The 18,843-nt window shown below is 40.5% G+C and overlaps 1 protein-coding gene across 2 annotated transcripts in view; it reads left to right on the top strand.

The window, feature by feature from the left end:
• Nucleotides 1-203: 203 nt before the first annotated feature.
• The window catches only part of DCP1A (decapping mRNA 1A), a 31,997-nt gene continuing 13,357 nt past the window's right edge, over nt 204-18,843 (top strand). Inside the window, exons 1-5 of one of the 2 annotated variants that reach the window (XM_054639907.2) lie at nt 204-477; nt 1,433-1,473; nt 3,274-3,401; nt 11,833-11,899; nt 16,235-16,373. In XM_054639907.2, the coding sequence (XP_054495882.1) occupies nt 343-477; nt 1,433-1,473; nt 3,274-3,401; nt 11,833-11,899; nt 16,235-16,373 (510 nt within the window). In that variant the 5' untranslated portion in view covers nt 204-342. The remainder of the gene's footprint in view (nt 478-1,432; nt 1,474-3,273; nt 3,402-11,832; nt 11,900-16,234; nt 16,374-18,843) is intronic. The other variant, XM_054639906.2, reaches the window with a different exon arrangement.

The raw sequence follows: 18,843 nt of genomic DNA, 5'->3' as shown, positions 1-18,843 counted from the left end.
CCCTGCCCACGCGTGGCGGCGGGGGTGCGGCCCGGCCCAAGGCCCACGGGGCTCCGCCACGGGCCCGCGGCCCTGCAAGCGCTCAGTCACGGGAGCTGCGGGGCGGGGGGGAGAGTGGGGACCGGGGAAGGGTCCTGTGTCCCGAGTTGAGAAGAGGGGCCCGGGAAGGGCCCGAGAAAGGGCCGGTGGGGTCGGGAAGGGCCCGGCGGGGCGGGGCGTGGGCCCTGGCCGGTGGCGGAACTGCAGGCGCGGGCCGGGCGCTCCGGCCGGCGGCGGGGCCGGGCGCGCCGCTGCACCGGCGCGGCTGTTGCCGTTCCGCGGGCGGGGCTGCCCGGATCCAAGATGGAGGCGGCGGGCAGAGCGGGGCAAGAGATGAGCCTGGCGGCCCTGCGCCGGCACGACCCCTTCATCACCGGCATCGCCGACGTGACTGGCCAGGTCGCGCTCTACAGCTTCAGCCCCAAGGACAACGAGTGGGTGAGTCCGGCGGGGCGGGCCCGGCCGTGCCCGTGCCCCGGCAGCCGCCTGGCCCGGCGCGCCCGCACGGGGCCCGCGCGGGGCTGCGCTCGCCCGGGGGAGTTCGGGATTTGGGCGCGTTGCCCCCGCTTGTGCTGGGAGAGAGCAAAGGGAAAGAGACGAAGAGAGCAAGCGAGGAGGAGAGGAGAGAAGAGGAGAGAAAGAGGAGGAGGGGTAGGAAGAGGGAGAGGAGGAGGAAGAGGCAGAGGAGGAGGAGGAGGGAGAGGCGAGGCCGTGTGTGCGCTCGGGGAGGCGGCGCCGTTCCCCCTCGGACCGGGGCTGGAAGGCGCTTTGGCTGCTGGTGGCCATTGGCTTTTTCTCTTTTTTAATCGTACTTTGTTGTTGTTGCTCGCGCCTGTTGCACAGAGCCCTAACTGGGGAAGAGACGTGAGTGTTCGTCATTGCATTAAAGCACGGTTTTGGCTCGACTGCCGGGTTCATCACGGAGCCATAAAAAGGGGAATACGGGGAACTCCACGGTGCCAGGGCAGCCCTGGAGCTGTAGCAGCTGTCCCCGCACACGCCCGTGGTGAGGATTGCTCGGGGAGCTGGAGTCTGACACAGGGACACGGCCCCAGTCCTGCCGTGCTCTGCTGTTCTCCTTGGAGCAGAACTGGAACACAACCTCTGCGAGATTTGGAGCCTGCCCCGGCAGGGGAAGGCTGTGCAACGCTCTGTGTGTATCACATCGGCAAATTGAGAGAGTGAGCAAAGTATTTTGGCAGCAGGTTTAACTTGCTAAGTTTTCTAATAAAAAAAAGGTAGTTTCTGAAAAGAGCAGAGCGTATTTTTAGGCCTGTGATGTCAAACCTTATGGAAAGATAAGGATATTGTAAGTCTCTCATTAAAACAGTGTCTAAAACCTACTTGTGTGAACGAGCTCATCCCTGAAGTGCTTTTGTTTTTTTTTTTGTAGGAGAAAACCGACATAGAAGGGACCTTATTTGTGTATAAAAGGTAAGAGGTGGTTTGGGTTGGTTTTTTTGGGGGGAGGGGGGATATAGTGGTGGTGATGTTTGTTTTCTTTCCTTGAGAAAACAAACTCCAGATGGCTTCCTGCAGAGCTTTCATACTCATCATTTTTTGCTTGTCCAGCTGTTAGCTGCTGTGTACTCACTCAAAAAGAATAATTTCTGCACATGGATGAATAACTCTGTTAAAAGCCCCTAAAAGTCTTGCTGAGAAAGCATAAAACCTGAATGCCACATATGTACCCACATCAAAAACTGGTTTTTTGAGCTTATTTTATTAATCCAGTAGCATTTGTTAGTGGATTGAGTTTAAGTGCCAAGTCTCCTTTTTGTCTCCTAAAATCCGTGAAGCTGATTATGAAAACAATAGAGATGAGAAATTAAATAATATGTTTTAATTTACTCTTGGCATATGGCATAAATTTTTGTAAATGGATGAGGCTGCCCAAAATCTCAAAAAGAGATTTTGTAGTGTCTGGTTTTGGGGGCTATTTGATTTCCTTTCAAAACAATGGAAGAAATTTCCAGTTCTCTAGGACAGGTAAAAGGGGTGAGGAGGAGAACCAGCACATAAAATCAATCATAAGTTCAAGTTTTAAATGATAGGCAAAAAAATCTAAATGGAATAACACTTTGTTGAAGGTAAGAAATATAAATAATGCAGACTTAAACCATCCTGAAGCAGACTGTCATAGTTTGGTCATTACAATATTTTATCCTGGCATTATGTAGGGATTTGAGTAACCACTTCCTGCTACTTCAGCTACCAGTTTGGAAATACTTAATGTAAGAAAGTGAACCAAACTTAAAAAAAAAATCAAAACAAAAACCAAAGCAAAAGCTTTCAGTGTCACTACCTGATGATTTCAAACAAGTTCTCTGTGGTGCATTAAGAGATTCACTTGTGATGGTAATGGTTGTTTACCCTGTTCTTGGAAGCTCTTGACAGATTTTTGTTGTAAATCATTAGGTAGAGGTGGCCACATTGTTACAGAAATATTTATGTTTACCAGCTAATTGTGTCTGATTTTTAGCCTGCATTGATTGTTCTGCTGTTGTTGGTTATACACCAGTTTACAGGCACAGTTGAGTGCTGACAGGACATACATGCAGCAAGAGAAAACACATCTAAAACTGTCTTGAACTTTCAGTGCTTGCTCAGTGTTCTCTTTTTCCACTTGGTGTCCAGAAAAAAATATAGATAAATAAAAATTGCTTCACTAAACTATATAATTCTGAATAATTTACTTTCAGGACACTGGGTTAAGTCCTTATTTCCAGAGTCTCCCTTTAGGAGGAAATTATGTTTATGGTTCCCCCTGTAAGTGTACTTCATGCTATTTAAGACAGCAGCTCTTTTTTATTGTCATGTCTATTTGCAGTAAGGTAATGGTGCTGTGTAAGTGGTTTGGTTTTTCTCCTCTAATAAAAAAATTCTGAAATGCCTCAAAATGATCTTATGTCAAGTATTGAATACATTTGCATTTTAATGGTGGACCTGCCCTAGTTTTTTGAATAGATTTTTCAGAGGCATATCTTTGATTCAGCAGTTTAACAGTGTAGAACTGTAATGTTAATCCTAATCCTGCTTTGAGGTAAGTGTAGTTTGAAATTGAAATTAGGTAGCATGCCAAGAAATGGCATAGAAAAACAGGACTGCAGGACTGCTAAATCTTCACATAATAAAGCAGTGGAAATTTGAAGATAAATTTCTAACTTGGTTTCAGAAAATTACTTGTCTTGTTGAAGATATTAATCCTTGGTTTTGTTTTAATTGACACAATAGGTCAGCTTCTCCTTATCATGGTTTTACGATAGTGAATCGACTGAATATGCACAACCTGGTTGAGCCAGTAAATAAAGATTTGGAGTTTCAGCTCCATGAACCTTTTCTGCTCTACAGAAATGCCAGCTGTGAGTATAACTTTGTCTAATCCAAATAAACTTCAGGTTGTTTTATAACCTAGATCACTTCTGATTACTGTGATGTCTGTTTCAAATACAATGTAATGGGGAGGGTTCCAGTGAAATATCTGATGATGTTTTCTGTCTACAATACTAAATTTACTTAAATAGCTGTTCTATTATATTATCATCACTGCCTGCTTTCAGTAAAAAGCAAATATACTACCAAAGTGCAATGTTGCTCTAGTCTTTAATTAATGATCAGTAGGTTTGATCTAAATGTATCTCCCTCCTCCATCAGAATGTCCCCTTGATGGGAGCACTGCATTGGCTGTGCTTTGGTGTACCTAATAGACCAGTCTAATGTTAACCCCTTCCTTTTTTCCCCATGGAAGACCTCTGGGATCTCTAAGAAGCAGGATAGATTCCATCATGGTGGCAAAGAGCAGCCTAAGGCAGATGATCTCCTCTGTTTCATAATCTTAGCAATCTTCCTTCCATAAGTGTCACAAAGAGGAAAAAGTCAAAACTGATCAGTAAGTTGAAAAGTCTAGGAGGTGAGGGAAGTGACTGGCAACAGACTGGGAGAAGTACTGTGTTGAGTTGGGTGTTTAGGCAGATTGCTTGTTTGCAAAGAAGGGGAGCTGTAGGTGGAGGCAGTGGGGATAAGATGGACCTCAAGGTGTCAGGAAAGAACTGCAGCTCTGAGGTTGGTGACATAAGGGAAGCAGCAAGTTGATTCATTTGGTGGGACTGCTGATGGTATAAGGAAGCAGGAGCTGCTGTGGAATCACCATGGTGTGTGACAGTGACTAGAGGATCATTGGATCATCCAGGGAAGGAATCACAGAACCATTTAGGTTGGAAAATACCTTTAAGATCATTACACCAAATCATTAACCCAGCACTGCACAGTCCACCACTAACCTACATCCCTCAGTGCCACATCTACACATCCTTTAAATACCTCCAGGGGTGGTGGCTCCACCACTGCCCTGGGCACTGTTCCAGGGCTTGACAACCCTTTCCATGAAGAAACTTTTCCTAATACCCAATCTAAACCTCCAGATGCACAAATTGAGGCCATTTACTCTTGTCCCATTACTTCTTATTTGGGAGAAGAGACCAAGCAGCACCTTGCTACAACCTCCTTTCAGGTAGTTGTAATCAGAGAAGGTATAGGCTGTGTGTGAAGCCAATTGTTTTCCTTGATAAAAGCTCTCCTTTTCCTGTGGGACATAAGTGTGTGTGATCTGTGGGAGGCTCAGGGGTTTAGGATAGAGATGACATAGAATAGTACAAGGAAGGAGGAAATCATACAAAGGTCAGCAAGGAAGAAATTACAGACTGGATGTAGGAATTGCATTCTGAAGTCATCAGGAGTATTTTTTTCCTCTTATTTCTTTGCCATTGACATTTTAAAATGTCATTTTAAGTTTTGGTCAGAAACTCTCCTTTCTTTCATTATCCCATCCTATCTCCAGTGATTGCAGATGGAAAATGTCCAATGCAGTTAGTATGTCATGAGTTATTTTCTCAGGTGCCACAAATAAACTGCAGATGAGTTTTTGTGCCCTCTGAGTGTGTTCACTTTGTTCAAATACAAGCTTAAAAGCATTGAAAATGGCATCTAAGCTTTTTATTCCTTATAATTTCCACATCACTTACTCCCTTACATTTTGCATTAAGCTATTTTGTTTTGGATTATTTTTGTTACATAAGGTTTTCTAAATTTTCTGTCCTCTAAAAGAGTTAGAAAACAAATTATATGGTTGAATTGTGTTAAAGCTGTTTGCCTCTCTATGCACAGTATTTGTGAATTTGCAGGCAAATTTGGATTTGCAGACAAATTTCAACATGTGTGTGTTTTGTTTGTCTGGGTGGATCAGGGGATTCTTGTCCGAGTTCTCTTCATGCAGAAGGATCTCCACTTCCACTCATTGCCTGCTGGCATGAAAAACCTTGGCATTTTTGGAGCTAATTCAAATCAGAGGTTTAAGCCACTGGTTACTATAATGTGTATTTCCAAGGGCTTAATGTCATGTGTCTCTAATGGCTTAAGGTGAAGTTCTTCTGAGAGCCCTTAATGACTGAAAGAGGATGGACAGCTAGTTTGTCTAAGGAGCAGCTTCCTCTTACACAACCCTGTGTCTTGTAGAGTGGCTTTTACTGTGTCCTTGAAGAAATCTCCTGTCATCATGAGAAACCCTTTATAAGTGATTGAACTGCTCATTCTGTTTCCTTAGCTTACACATGGGTGATGGCTCAGACTATCCAGTAAAAACCTAAAATCGTGCTAATAGTGCTGTTTGTCAGAGACAAATAGGTACTTTGTGCCTCTGTAGTTACATTGTAACAGGATCAGTAACAAATAGAGATTTGTGCTTCACCAGGGCAGGTAGAAACAGTGGAAGATGATCAAAGCAAAACTGTGTCACCATGCATTTGGGGAAGGTTCCATGTCAACAATATTTATATTCAATGTGGTACTACTGTTTTACAAACCTCATGTTCTCACTTTGTTCTGGGATTCTGTCTTGGCTTAAATGAGGCCAAGTCTGTTCTGTGCAGCAGATCAGACCTCTGGCATTTCTGTCTTCAGCAGCACAAGAGCAGCTCTGGGACAGTGAGTAACCTGCTCCAAGCTGCTAATGACTTATGTGAGGAACTTTGCAAGCACTCTACAAACATTGGTTTTGCTTGGCTGGAGGCTGTAAGAATGATTTGCCTGTCATACTAGATCATAATATTTTGGTGGGGTTTTACTGTTCTTTTGTAGTTTGATTTCTTCAAACACTCTTGCTATACAAAGGAATTGCTGGTTTTCTGCATATCAGAAGTTACTTTGTTAAGCTGTAGACATGAGATACTTTATCCAATTGCACAGAGGCATTTTCATCCTCTCAGACCGAGACTGGGTAATTGCCATTTTATTCTTATGGGAAATTACTGATTTTCACAGCTCTTGGGGGAAATCCTCCCATTTTTGGCAGGGTGGGGGAATGAAGCAAAATTCCATGGGCATTCTGGAAGGAGAGCAGATACCTTTCTTATATCTGCCTTTTGCTGTTCTCTGAGCACAATGGAAGACATTGGGATCACTTTGTTATTATTCTGTGAGGTTTCCCTCCATCCCAACCCTACCTTTTTCATATTTCAGCTTTTAATGGGGAAATCTTTCCTCACTCCAGAATTTTTGTTCTCAAAATTATTTTGGCTACATAATGTGGTTCTAACCACAAAAAAATACTAAATGCAAAAAGTTGGATATAACGCTGCCCCAAGACTTACACCATTTATTTTGTTGGGCATAAGACCCTAAAACAAAGATTATAAGAATGTGGCTAAGAAACTGTGAGACATTATACCACTTGCATTAGTTAATAGACAAAAGGTATTCTTGTTTTCACTGTTAAAAAGAATTAAGGAAAGCAAATATCAGCAAACACAAACAGATAAGAAATTACCAAATTGAAAAGAGATTGTTTGACTTACTGTAACATATTTTAAAACTGGAATTACTCTTAAAAAGTAAAAGTTTTGAGATTATATTCCACACTTAATGTGGAATATATTCCACATGTGGAATTATATTCCACATTTTATTATTTCCTAGTCTGGAATAGGTATTGCTGGGTATATTTGATCCTTGTTGAACTCTCCCTCTGGACACATGCACATTCTTTAGAGAACTCAGATTATTTGTTCATTAAATACTGAATACCATTGACTTTTTTTTTTTTTAATGAACCCAAGCTTGTTTTCTCTTGTCTGTGTTTTGTGGAAAGCATGTTAAACTCTATTTTAAAAAATGCATGCAGTTCAGCCAGTAACAGTAATAACAGTCAAGTCTGAAGTTCAGTACTTCCTTGCAATCTGTAACGTGAGAATCTGGAGCTGTTAGTTAATAGTTGCTTAATAATTAAGGAAAATTAGTCCAAGTTTTAAGCAGTATTGAACTTACCTCCTAAAGTCTGCAGGAAAGAGTCTTCTGAGCCTTTCTCATTTATAACTTTTCCCTTGTATCGGTGGTGTTGCCCTTGATAAAAAGGGTTTTTAATCCAAGCCAGTTCACTTGGGAGGTCAGACAGGCTGATTTCCATGGTGCAGAAAAGACAGATGTTTAGCATAAAAGTTGGGCATTAAAATAAATGGTCCTTGTTTGGTGTGGGGTTTTGTTTGTGGTTATGTGGTTTTTCTCCTTGCTTCCAAGGTAAGAGTTAGTAATACAAAAATAATGGATTTTGGAGAGGTTTATACATAAAAGTGGAAAACTCAGTTACAAAGTGCTGTCTTCTGGTCTTATTGTATTATTGATGAAAACAACTTCTATCCTGAACAGCAAAAGAGAAATGAGTTGCATTAGAAGCGTTTCAAAGAGCTCCTGACTGGTTTCAAAGCTGTAAGGAAAGTCTCTTATCACACATGTTCCATTAAGTGTAACATATCTGTGATTGCTGAGGCTGCCTGGCTCTCCAGCAAGCACATTAACCCAGTGGTTTAGTCTGAGATAAGAAAGGAGCCTTTTCTTCATATCTTCATAGCAGAAGAAGCAATGCAAGCTGGGGGAGGGGGGGAATGATTGAAAACTGTGGAGACATTCTAAAAATACTTTGTTTGACCTGAAAGACAGCACTCTAACTGCAAGAATTTTTCTTCTGTGGTTCAGGTTGCAGAGAAGCAATCCCTCTCCCTCCATATAATACTCAGGTGGCAGTTCAAGTGTTCCTGAGCTTGGGTGCTGCTTGGCACCTGCTGAATTACTCCATGCTCCTGCTTCTGGGATTGTCTGTGTGATATATTTGTGAAATGCCTTTAGGTGTTGAAAACAACAGGAAAGGGAGGAACTTTCCCCATTCATTCTAATGGTTTGTCAGTCTATGTGGCAGGCTAATATCTCCATGTAGGAAATAAATATGGAGAATGTCAGTGATACAGAGCTGACAGACTGAGGAGAGGTGGCATTTCAGCTGACATTGCTACTAGAGGAAATACGAGCTTCAAGAGAGAGAGATTTATGTCATTTTGCCTCAAACTCTATTTGAGGTGTAAAATGATGCAATATATGTGCTTTTCTTTATGGAAGTGAGATGGGGTTGTTTTCCATGGTTACATTATAGGAGGGCTTTCAAAATACAAGTCCTTTTCTTTCAAGAGTTTGAAAAACTCCATTTCAGTTGTTCTGCTTCATTGTATGGCAACATCAAAATTGGACCTGTAAAATAAAACTTTTCTCTCCCTTCTACCAGCTCTTCCTGATAGTTAAGGGAAGTTTTAAGCAAATCATCTGTTTGAATGAGTTGAGGAGGTATTTGTACAAATGGCTAAACTGCCTTGGGGAAGGGAGTGACAGTGTCTGGAACTGCTGAAACTGGCAGTGCTGATGAGTCCATGTGCACTTCCTCTGGCACACAGTTCCATTCCAAGTTTTCCCTTCCTGTGTGTCCCAAGCTTCTTGTTTGTGCTCTCTTATGCTCCAACAGCCTTTCATGAAGCGGATGCAGAAATGGGATCAAGGATCTGGTCTGGACTAGAATGTACCCAGCTGACATGAGGGAGAGGGGCCCCTTGGGGTACAATGGGTTAAAAAAGTTGTGGAAATGTGAGGGTGGGGACACTGCCTCTTGCTGCTTACTTAAAATGAGAGGTGAAGTGAAACTACAATTTGGGGATGCAGCTTCATTTTATGTTGCCAAGGACGAGACTTCTGTCTCGCAGTGGCACTTGGCAATTCCCACTCTTAATCCAGATTATAGAAGAGTCCAAGACCTTCCTTTTGGTATTATTCAGCTGTTAGGCTTGAGCAGGAAGTCTTCCATAATCCTTCTGTTCTCTCAAAAGCTCTTTGGTTTCCCATTTCAGTTTTAATCAGGTTTTAAGGATTCATCCAGACAAGTTGGGAGAGAAGTTGATTGTTATGTGTTTAGATAAATATTAATGGGTCGGTGTTTCTAACAAAAATTGCATATATCAGAGAAGAACATAGATTACGAAAATGGATGACTTATTTTAGTTTTATGAAACCTGATTTGTCTGTGGTATGGGTTACTCATTATTCCAGGGGTGTCAAAATGCAGTGTGAATCCTACTGAAAGAATTGCTGCTGATGATTAGAAACTACTGTTACTTGATTGCTAAAGGTGCTGCCCAGCATTCAGTGCAGAAAAGCTGAAAGGAAAAATTCGGTGGCTTCTGTTGGGTGAAACTCTTGCAAGAACTGCAGTACAAAGGTGCCATCAGACATGGGAATATTCAGCTAATATTTATGCTGGGTATAGCAAAAAATCACATATTTAAAAGGAGCTGGTAAGAGCCAACTCTGCCTTTGCTATAAGGACATTCTTAATTGAAGCTGCATGCATGGAAGGAAGTGCAGTGTATAGGCAAATATATCCTAACAGTAATGCTGTTGGGACACACACTTCTGGGGAAGGGAGCTGAACTGGCAGTACAGGAGGGCTCTTGGAAAGAGGAAGATAAACATTCCAGCCTGTGGCCTGTACCTACATTAATGCCCAAGTTGTAATCTGCTGTGCATCTTGGTGATATTGTGTAAAATTGTTTTGCAGTGACTCCCTGTGATTGCTTGCCAGTAGTACAAAGTGGAAAAAAGCCTCATACTCTACACCAAACTGAGATTTGGATCTACTTGTGGTCTTGTCTAGGCCTGTTTCTGGCAGAATTGAGTGTGACTTTTATAATTTTCCCCATTTAAATATTATAAGTTCCATATCTTCATTTCTTCAGCAAGTATGCTTTTGAAGCAGCAGTCTCCTCTTGGCAGTTTGTCTGGCAATGAAGTCTTTTCTTCAGTGCTAAAGTATGAGCTACTTCTTTAGTCATGTAGCAACCTGGAAACTTTGTAGGTTTCTATGCAGCAGAAAATCCAGTTTTAAACTGTGAAGTTTAATAGAAGCATTTCATAAGCATTGGCTACATGTGTGAAATGCTTTTTTATTGGTTTATGTCTTTTGTGCATTGATTTCTTTGTTTATGACTTGAGAAGCTTTGTTATCTATTACTTAAGCTGGAATCTCTAAAGATATAAACACCCAAATTAATACAGCTGTTATTTAATGAAAGAAAGAAAAGTCATGAACTTCAGCTTGTCCTAGGACGTTCTTCTAGAAATGAGATGTCTAACTGACTTCTTGAGGATTTTGGCCCAGCAAAGTACACCTGGAATAAGTTGAAGGGCCAGAAAAATTTTGGTAAATAATTGTCTTCTTTGCCATGACTTGACATTATTTTGAGTGGGCTTTGCTTGAGCTTTTTGAGTATCTTGTGGAAGGAAAAAAAGTGAGTAAAGACAGAAAAAGGATTTCACTGTGAAATAAAAATCTACCTCTAATGGGAAATGGTTGTGTAAATCTTTTTAACAGTCCTTTCCTTCACTTTAGGTGTATTTATAATCTGTGATTTCATCTACATAAAATCATTGACATGAACTCCAGTATAAAGATGAGTTTTAAAAGGCTTGAAAGCATTTTTTCAGAAATTAAAATACTTTAATGGTACCATGTGTAAAGTGCTAGAACATCAATTACCTTTGATGTTCTAGCACTTTATGCATTGACAAACTTCATAGATGAACTAAGATTGAAGGTAACCTGCATTGTGGGCTGGATTCAATACAATTCTGAAAGGAGTTGTGGAGCTTTGTGGCTTTGGTGCAGCTGGGGGCAGTGGGGAGAGGAGCTGCTGTGTGGGGAAAGGCCCTTGGGAGGATTGCTGGGGAAGGAGCAGCTCATGGCACTGCTGACAGAGTTTCTCCCTCTCATGGAGCTCAGTGGTCAAGCTCCAGCTCTGCAAATTTTCAGTGGAATTTTACTTATTCTGAAACCAGAATAAGGCTGTCTTGCTGAGCTGGAAGCCTTTTGCTCTCACTGCTTTGTCCTGGATACCTTCAAAGAGCAGGGGTCACCATCAGTGTAGTTTTAAGCTGTTCCATGAATGTGACTGTGTGATGGGAGCTTTGGTACTGCTTCCTTCTGGACAGGGAACCTTCCAGAGAGGCCCTGACTGAACTGTCATGCTATAATCCAAATGTTAATGTTGGTCTTTGAATTTGACATATTTAAACATCAGTGTTTTTTTTTTAATGGATATTGCTTGGCCTAGCTTAAATGATAAAGTCAATTGAAAAGAGGAGGTTGCAACTGTAGTGAGAAGGCACCTGCTGGTTAAAACATTTTCCTGCCACTTTTATTTACTAACAGTATCAAGATTCTATAGTTCTTCCTTTCAATCTGACTGAAGTTGTATTTATGTTTGCACATGTGCTGTTTCTGATTACTTTTTAAATAGTAGGTGGTGACACACAGTATTTCAATGGAAACTGATGGAAATTTGTATGTTGCAGATCTAATGGACTGGTTTTTTGCTATTGATTGAATTACTTTTTTTTTGTCTTATATTTGCTTTTTTTCTTGTTTTCTAGTGTCAATTTACAGTATTTGGTTTTATGACAAGAATGACTGTCATCGAATAGCAAAACTCATGGCTAAGTAAGTACTGGGGCCTTCTAGAGATTGTTCAATGTGTCTGGTTTTTTTCCTCACTCTCCTAAAAATGGAAGAATAAAACATACTTCCTCATACAAGCTTTTTTTAACTAATGAAAATTACAGGTTTGTTTTTAAAAAGACCGCAGCATTAAAATTTTCAATTAAATTATTTTTTAAAAGAGTTGAATTATTAGTTGGCATTCTCCAAAGAAAGCAACTATGTGCCCTGTGTGTTATTTTATATTCTGTTTTGTAGAGGGGTGCTGGCAAAAGATTTTCTAATGCAGAGAGTGTAATGAAATAAATGATGGTTGGGGTTTTTTGCTTGTTTTGTGGTGAGCTGTTTTTTTCTTGGAGTTTGTGGTTTGTTTGGGTTTTATAAGACTTAGCTGTTATTCCTGACTAAAGTGAAGAGACAAAAAACTAGTAGGAGAACTAGGTAGAATTTTCTAGAATTATAGTGGATTTAGGAGTGTAAGCAAAACTGAAATAATAAGAGCTTGGTGTTGCTGATTTCTGAATTTTGGGATAGTTCCTCTTGCTAAAATGCAGAGTTTAGGTGTACTACCCAGGCTATCATCTCATCCCTCATTCTCAGCTTTGCTCCTCTTTGCTATTGCTCTGCTTTCCTGAAGCCTCTTATCTCTTGCATGCCTTCAGCAGCATGTCAGGGCTTGCCAGTCAGGCCATCCTGAAGACTTGCACAATTTAATTACATGGAAATATATAATATTTAATTATATGAAAACTAGTCACAATGTAGATATTTTAAGCTGAATTCTAATTTCTTAGTGTAGGGAGTTTGGTGTGGGTTATTTTGGCTTTTTTAAAAATGATTATTATTTTCACACAGGAGTGAGAGAAAACACAAATGACAGACTTTGGTATCAAGATACCTTTCAAAATTCTTTTTCTTTTTTTCTCATCCTGATAACCCCATTTCCCACTTTTATTTTTTTCTTCCTAGTTATGTTGGACTTCTTATTGTTAGTTGGTTTGTCTGTATCTAAGGATTAATGGAAAACAATTGTGTGAAACTGACTCTTGGATGTTGTTACCAAAACAAATAACAAAACATCTACTGCCTCTCCTCTTTAGAAACAGAGCATCAGAAGGACTTGGCTTTCTCTTCTAATCTAAAACCATTAGTTAATGTTTGAAGTGTGAGAGAGAGCTGGACCTGTCAAACTCTACCATTTTCACAGCTGCAGTGCAGATCTAACTTTAGATAGCAAACCTTGAGTCCATTTGGTCTGGTCACTGTAGCACAAATGATGGGCTACAGATGCTTCAGGACTCTTTAAAAAGTGTGATCAGGTAACAGGCCAGTCTGGCCATGGTACAGCAGTCCATAAAGCACATTTACCCCTTTGGCTGGATTGCAATATTTACATTTTCTTCCAAGAGTATTAATTTTGTTCTGTAGTTTTTTGTCTTTGGGGTGGAAATTTGGATTTGCACCCTTTTGTTAAGGTGGAGTTTTTCTTAATCACTGATAGGAAAGAATGCTGCCTTTATAATACTTCAGCACTTCCAAAACATAACCATAAAAGGTTTCAAGGAGATTTGCATTCTCTTCCCTGCATTTAACTTGACCTTATTGTGCCAGACTGAGTTAACAAGATTGCAGGCCATCCATTTGTATTTTGGTGGCTTATCTTTGAAAAGAAAAGTAAATTAGGCTTTGTAATCACAGACTTCACTTCTCACATTCTCTCCCTCCCCCTGCCCTTCTGTGAGGTTGTGCCAGGTATATTTTCAATGCTGTAACTCCAGATCTTCTTCAACAAACTGTCACAACAGCTACTGTGTCCCTGAAGGAATATGTGCCTCTTCCACTATCTGATATAATGGAAAGAAACAGCAGGCCTTGCTTAAAAAAGATTTAATCCTGGATTGCACACAGAGCATGTTCAGTGGACAGATTTGCAGTAGTTGACTTTTCCCCCCAGGAAGGGTATTTAGGTATTTGATTTACAGATTTTTTTTTATGAATTCTAGAATTTTCTGAAATGAAAACATTTCATGGGAGTCAAACTCCTGATTTCAGAAACAATAAATTTGTGTCAAGATGATTGATTGAGAGATGGCCTTTCTAGAAGAAATAGGGCAGAAACTGGAGGGCTTCAAATATTTGAGAAAATTATTGCATTCTGACTTGTAAGTTTGTATGGGGGGCTTATTTTCAGTTTAGTTTATAAGCTTGTTTTACCTTGTTTCAATAGTCAGACCCAGAGAGGCTTCTGAGATACAGGAAGCAGACAAGAATTGGGAAAGAATCTCAGAGTTCTGGGGATACAGTTCCACATTATATTCCATCACCACCATTGAAATGTAATGTGCACAAGACAGAAGATGGAGTTTAAACTATTAGACAGTTACCTAGATGATAAGAGAATTTGTTATTCTTCAAAAAGAAAGTAAACTTTAAACTTTAAAAAGGTAACAAACACTTCATAATGAACAATAGAAAAATAGTATGAACTGTTTTTCAGAAATTTTTATGATACATTTCTGTGAAATGCCTGCACTCCTTGAAGGTGTTTTGCTGTGAGTTCAATCAGTACTGTTTTCAGGGGAGGATGTTTTATTGAAACCTTCTGGGCCAGCTAATTAAGGCAAAAGGAAAGTCTCAAGAGTGAAGCCTTTGCTGTGCCTGCCAGGCACCTTGTGTGATTTCACTTTGCCCAGAATCTTCCCTTGAACTGAAGTGTTTCTTTTTTCTTATACAATTGTGCTGGCATTTAACATCTCAGCAAAGCATTCTGATTCTCTTACCTTGCTCTTTCTCATCATTAGTTTTGGAGTTGAGTTTAGAGAGGTCCTAAGCCAGGACTGGGTGACCACATGAGGTGCTAGAACAAAATGTTCTCTCAGGGTGTCACCATAGAAACACTTGGGGAGTATTGAGCTGCTTCATCCAAACGAGCACATGCTGCAGTTCTCAGAAATTACCAGGGTTACATTGGCCTCCCTATTGTGAGTTACCTTGCCAGGTGATTGCTGCTTACAGAGATGGTTGGAAGTAATCAGGAGCTGGTTAAATAACCAGCTTGTATGATGAAAAATTGTGAAAGCAACATTGAATTGCTAAAAGCCAAATCTAACCCTTTTTCAGCTAAACTCTAGTGAAGTAAAGAAACTTGGTAGCTAGAAAACTGGGAAGAAACTTCCAAAATGCAAACTGTTTCTTCCTCAGAAATGTAAACGTAGAGGTACATATAAATAATTGCAGCCTATAAAATCTAGAGTTTGTCCTGAATCCTAACTGACCCAAAGAAACTGGAGGCTGGGATGATTGACACTTTCTGTGATTGTTGTGATGGCACCTCTTGGCTCCCCCCTCAGCCATCAGTTCCACAGCATGAGAGTTCTCAAGTGACATGCCAGCTCCAGAGCTCTGCCCTGTTTACAGTGCTTGTTTTTTCTTAACATATTTGATTAATGCAGGCTTAAAAAAGAAGGGATTACAGGCTGGTGTGTGTTTATTTCAAGAGGATAAGCTTCAGCGCACTGCACAGCCATGTATATCTTGTCAACTGCATATGGATTAGGAGTATATGCTGCTTTTATTTTTATTAATGAAATGACCAGGTACACATCAGCTTCTTGCATCTCTGACCTATCCTTCAGATGGAAGATTTTGGATACTTGAGGCAGGCAGGGGTGGAGTAGAAGTGGTGAAGGGGCCAGAGGTAATGCAGGTAATTGGCATGACTGCAGGGCAGCTTGAGGAGGAAATGGTTTGCTGTTTTTTCCAGAGCCTTAGGTGGGGGTGTGAGGGGTAACTTGCTCTAAGTCTTCTTGCAGACTGATTCCAGAGAGATCTGGTGTGAGCCAGCTCTCTTCTTTCCCATTGTCTCTGTTGCATAATGGTAGGCCTCATCCTAAACTAGATCTGTTTAGTAGTAGATTTTGTTGAATGACATGGCTTGACTTGGCATGTTAGGAAGTAAAGAGTAAAAATTGTATCTTAGTGTATGGTGTAAAACATGTGCTTTTTGTGTATCACATGCTTGGATGTCCGCATATTTCATTGTAAAAATGTCTAAACATCAGAGTTTTATAGGAGTAGTGTTTGCTGTAGGCAAACTTTGAGAGAGACAGACCAGTGCTCTGTGAATGGGAGATAAATCGTGCAGACCATTTGACAATTTGTCTTGTATGAACCTTGTAGCAAATGAAAACTTGTGTAACTTTGGTCAGCTATGTGTTAGGCTTCTATTCAGGCAGAAAAATGGGTTAATGTACTGGGAGTACTTTTTTCTTTACTGCTTTTTGCAAGATGTTAACTCTAGTTAAATTTTTAAATCCTGTTTCTCCTTTCCTTTTACAGAGTGGTTGAACAAGAAGCTCAGAGGTCGCAGCAAGTTTCTCAGGACAGAAAAAGTCCCAGCAGAACCAATGGCTGCAATGAAAACAGGCCCATTGACATCCTAGAGATGCTTAGTAAAGCCAAGGATGAGTATGAACGAGTAAGTAAATGTCTCTTTTCTGGAAACCAGTTTTTAGCACATCAGCTGTGCTTGGTTTAAAGGGTGGGCACTGCCTGCAATAGTTCCAGCAGCCTTGTTTTCAGAGTGATGTGTTGTTCCCTCCCTCAGGAGCACTGTACTAGGAAACCTCTGATTTCAGGCAAGATGGATTGAATCCCGATCATGTGGTCCAACTTAAAGTGTAGAAGGGTGGACCCATTTTATAATGATTTCTCCTGCTGTGAGAAAATCTTGTCTCTGGGAATAGCAAATAAAAATTGTACCAAGCAGCATCTGTCTCTTCCTAGTCTCAAAAGATAAACTGTGATGTTAGAGACTGACATTCAGTTTGTTTGTAGACTCTATAAAGCATATTTCTCATTAGCTGTAGACTAAGTGTAACAATATTGTTCCTTTGTCTTTCTGTTCTCCAGTTTATTTCTTGTGTCCTGCCTACTGTTTCTCCCTTTAATAAAATAATTCATCTCAGAAGGAAAAGCCTGTTATCCTTTGCCAGTGCTAAATCCACAAGATTACATAATGAGGAATGTTACTTCTCTTAAGAAAGAACTACTTTATATAGTCATGAGGACCAAATTCATACAGGCAGGGTGAATATAAAGGTAATGTGTGGGAGATCCAAAAATGGAAGCAGAGATTCTGAACACGCCTCTTCCCCAGAGTAATAATACAGGAATGTGCCATAGTAAAGCAATGTGTGAGTATTGCATTGCAGAACCATTGGCTTCTGTGCCTGTGCTCCTGGGAGAAGAGGGAGCACATTTGTACAGGGCTTGATTCCTTCCAGGAGTTCCTTGTGCTGCAGAGTTCCTTTGAGTACTTGAAATTGAGTCTTTGTGAGATTCTGGATGGTTACCACACAGTGTGGGCTGAGAAGAGAGCAAGCATGTGGATTAAACCTTGTATGAGCCATCTTAACCTGTCTGATGTACATTGAGATCAGGGCAATGTGATAAACCACACAGTATCTTTGACCCAGGCTAGATACTCATCTCTGGAAATCACTCCTATGTTCTTTTAATGCTTTAAAATACAGATGAAAGCAAAATTCATTCTGCATGTGTGTCAGTGCTGTTTGGGGAGAAGGTGTCTCTGTATGAAGGCCAGCATTGTGCAGGTAGCAGCTTTTGTGAGATCACAGAAGGAAACATCACAATGTGATTCATCTTTCAGTGCTGTAACAATCTAGACAGATTTGAAGAAATTGAAGTCTTTTTGCAAAGAAAGGAAAAAGCCCATACCACAGGAATGCACTGCTTTGGTAGTGCCCTCCTGGGTGTGATGAAGCTTTTCTCCCTCTTTGTCCTTGCAGTATTGGATAATGCACATTTCCAACAGATGGCTCTTGGATGACTTGGGATATTCCAGTTTCTCTTCTAATTTTCAGATCTTTTTCATATGAGAGTACTGAAAAGCTTTTGCTGTAAACAAAGTTCCTAAACATCATGGATGAAGCTCTGTAGACAAGTAAAATTGTGATGATCAGGAACAGATGCAGATATCTTAATGAACAGACAATATCTGTGGTGCCAATAATACAGCAGTGAAATAGGCAGGGCATGGGCTACAGCAGAGCTACTTTAAAATTGGGGGTTTAGATCCTTATTTCTTCTTATTGTTGTATATGTGTGTGTGTTTCTTTCTTGATATTTTTAGAACACCAGGGAAACTGGAATAATTACTTCATTTCCTTTTTGTGTGTACATGAACCATAAGTAAACTTGTCCATGGTGATCCATCAGAGCCTGCTGTTACTGTAGTGCTGTACAATTGTCAGAAAAGCAGATCTGAACAATGTTGGGCACGTTTCAAGCAAACTTCTTTTGAGAATGTTCTGTTGACCACCTCAGCTTTAGCAACAAACCCCTGGCACATCAATTTCAAAGCTCTTGTAGCCAAAGTGTGCCAATGTAAACGTGATGAAGTAACCAACTTGTTTGGAATATGCCTTCTTGAGAGACCTTTCCTGACTTAATTGTTTTTTAAATAATTTTATGGCACTTGGTAATTATGCATGAATTTGTATTTAGGAGCAGAAAGTACTTATCTGCTGGTACATTCCAGATGGATCATACAGTAATCCTTGTGTGCAGCCCACATGAGATTGGCAGAGTGTCAGCATGAGAAGGGGGCAGAGGGAGTGAAAAAGAGATTTATGAAGGTCTGAGTGCTTTAATCTAGGATTCCAAATCAGCTTAATCCTTCAAGTACACACTACATCAAGCCCATATGTGAAAATGAATGAACTCTGAGATTTTTTTTTTTAATGAAGTGAATGGATGCTTTTTATAGTGTGGTTTTGTGTTTGTATTTCAGTTTGAGCAGGGAAACATACTGCAGCTTATCCTCTAGTGAAAAGAAGACTCTGCCTTTCCTGATTTTATAACTAAAAGGTCTCCAGCCTTTCAGGCACAAGGAGTTTTGACCTTCAAGTTAGTGGCTAAAAGTC

Source organism: Agelaius phoeniceus, chromosome 11, assembly GCF_051311805.1.
Source record: "Agelaius phoeniceus isolate bAgePho1 chromosome 11, bAgePho1.hap1, whole genome shotgun sequence".
Lineage (NCBI taxonomy): Eukaryota > Metazoa > Chordata > Aves > Passeriformes > Icteridae > Agelaius > Agelaius phoeniceus.
Note: the sequence above shows the minus strand (reverse complement) of the source record. Positions and strands in the feature narration are given on the sequence as shown.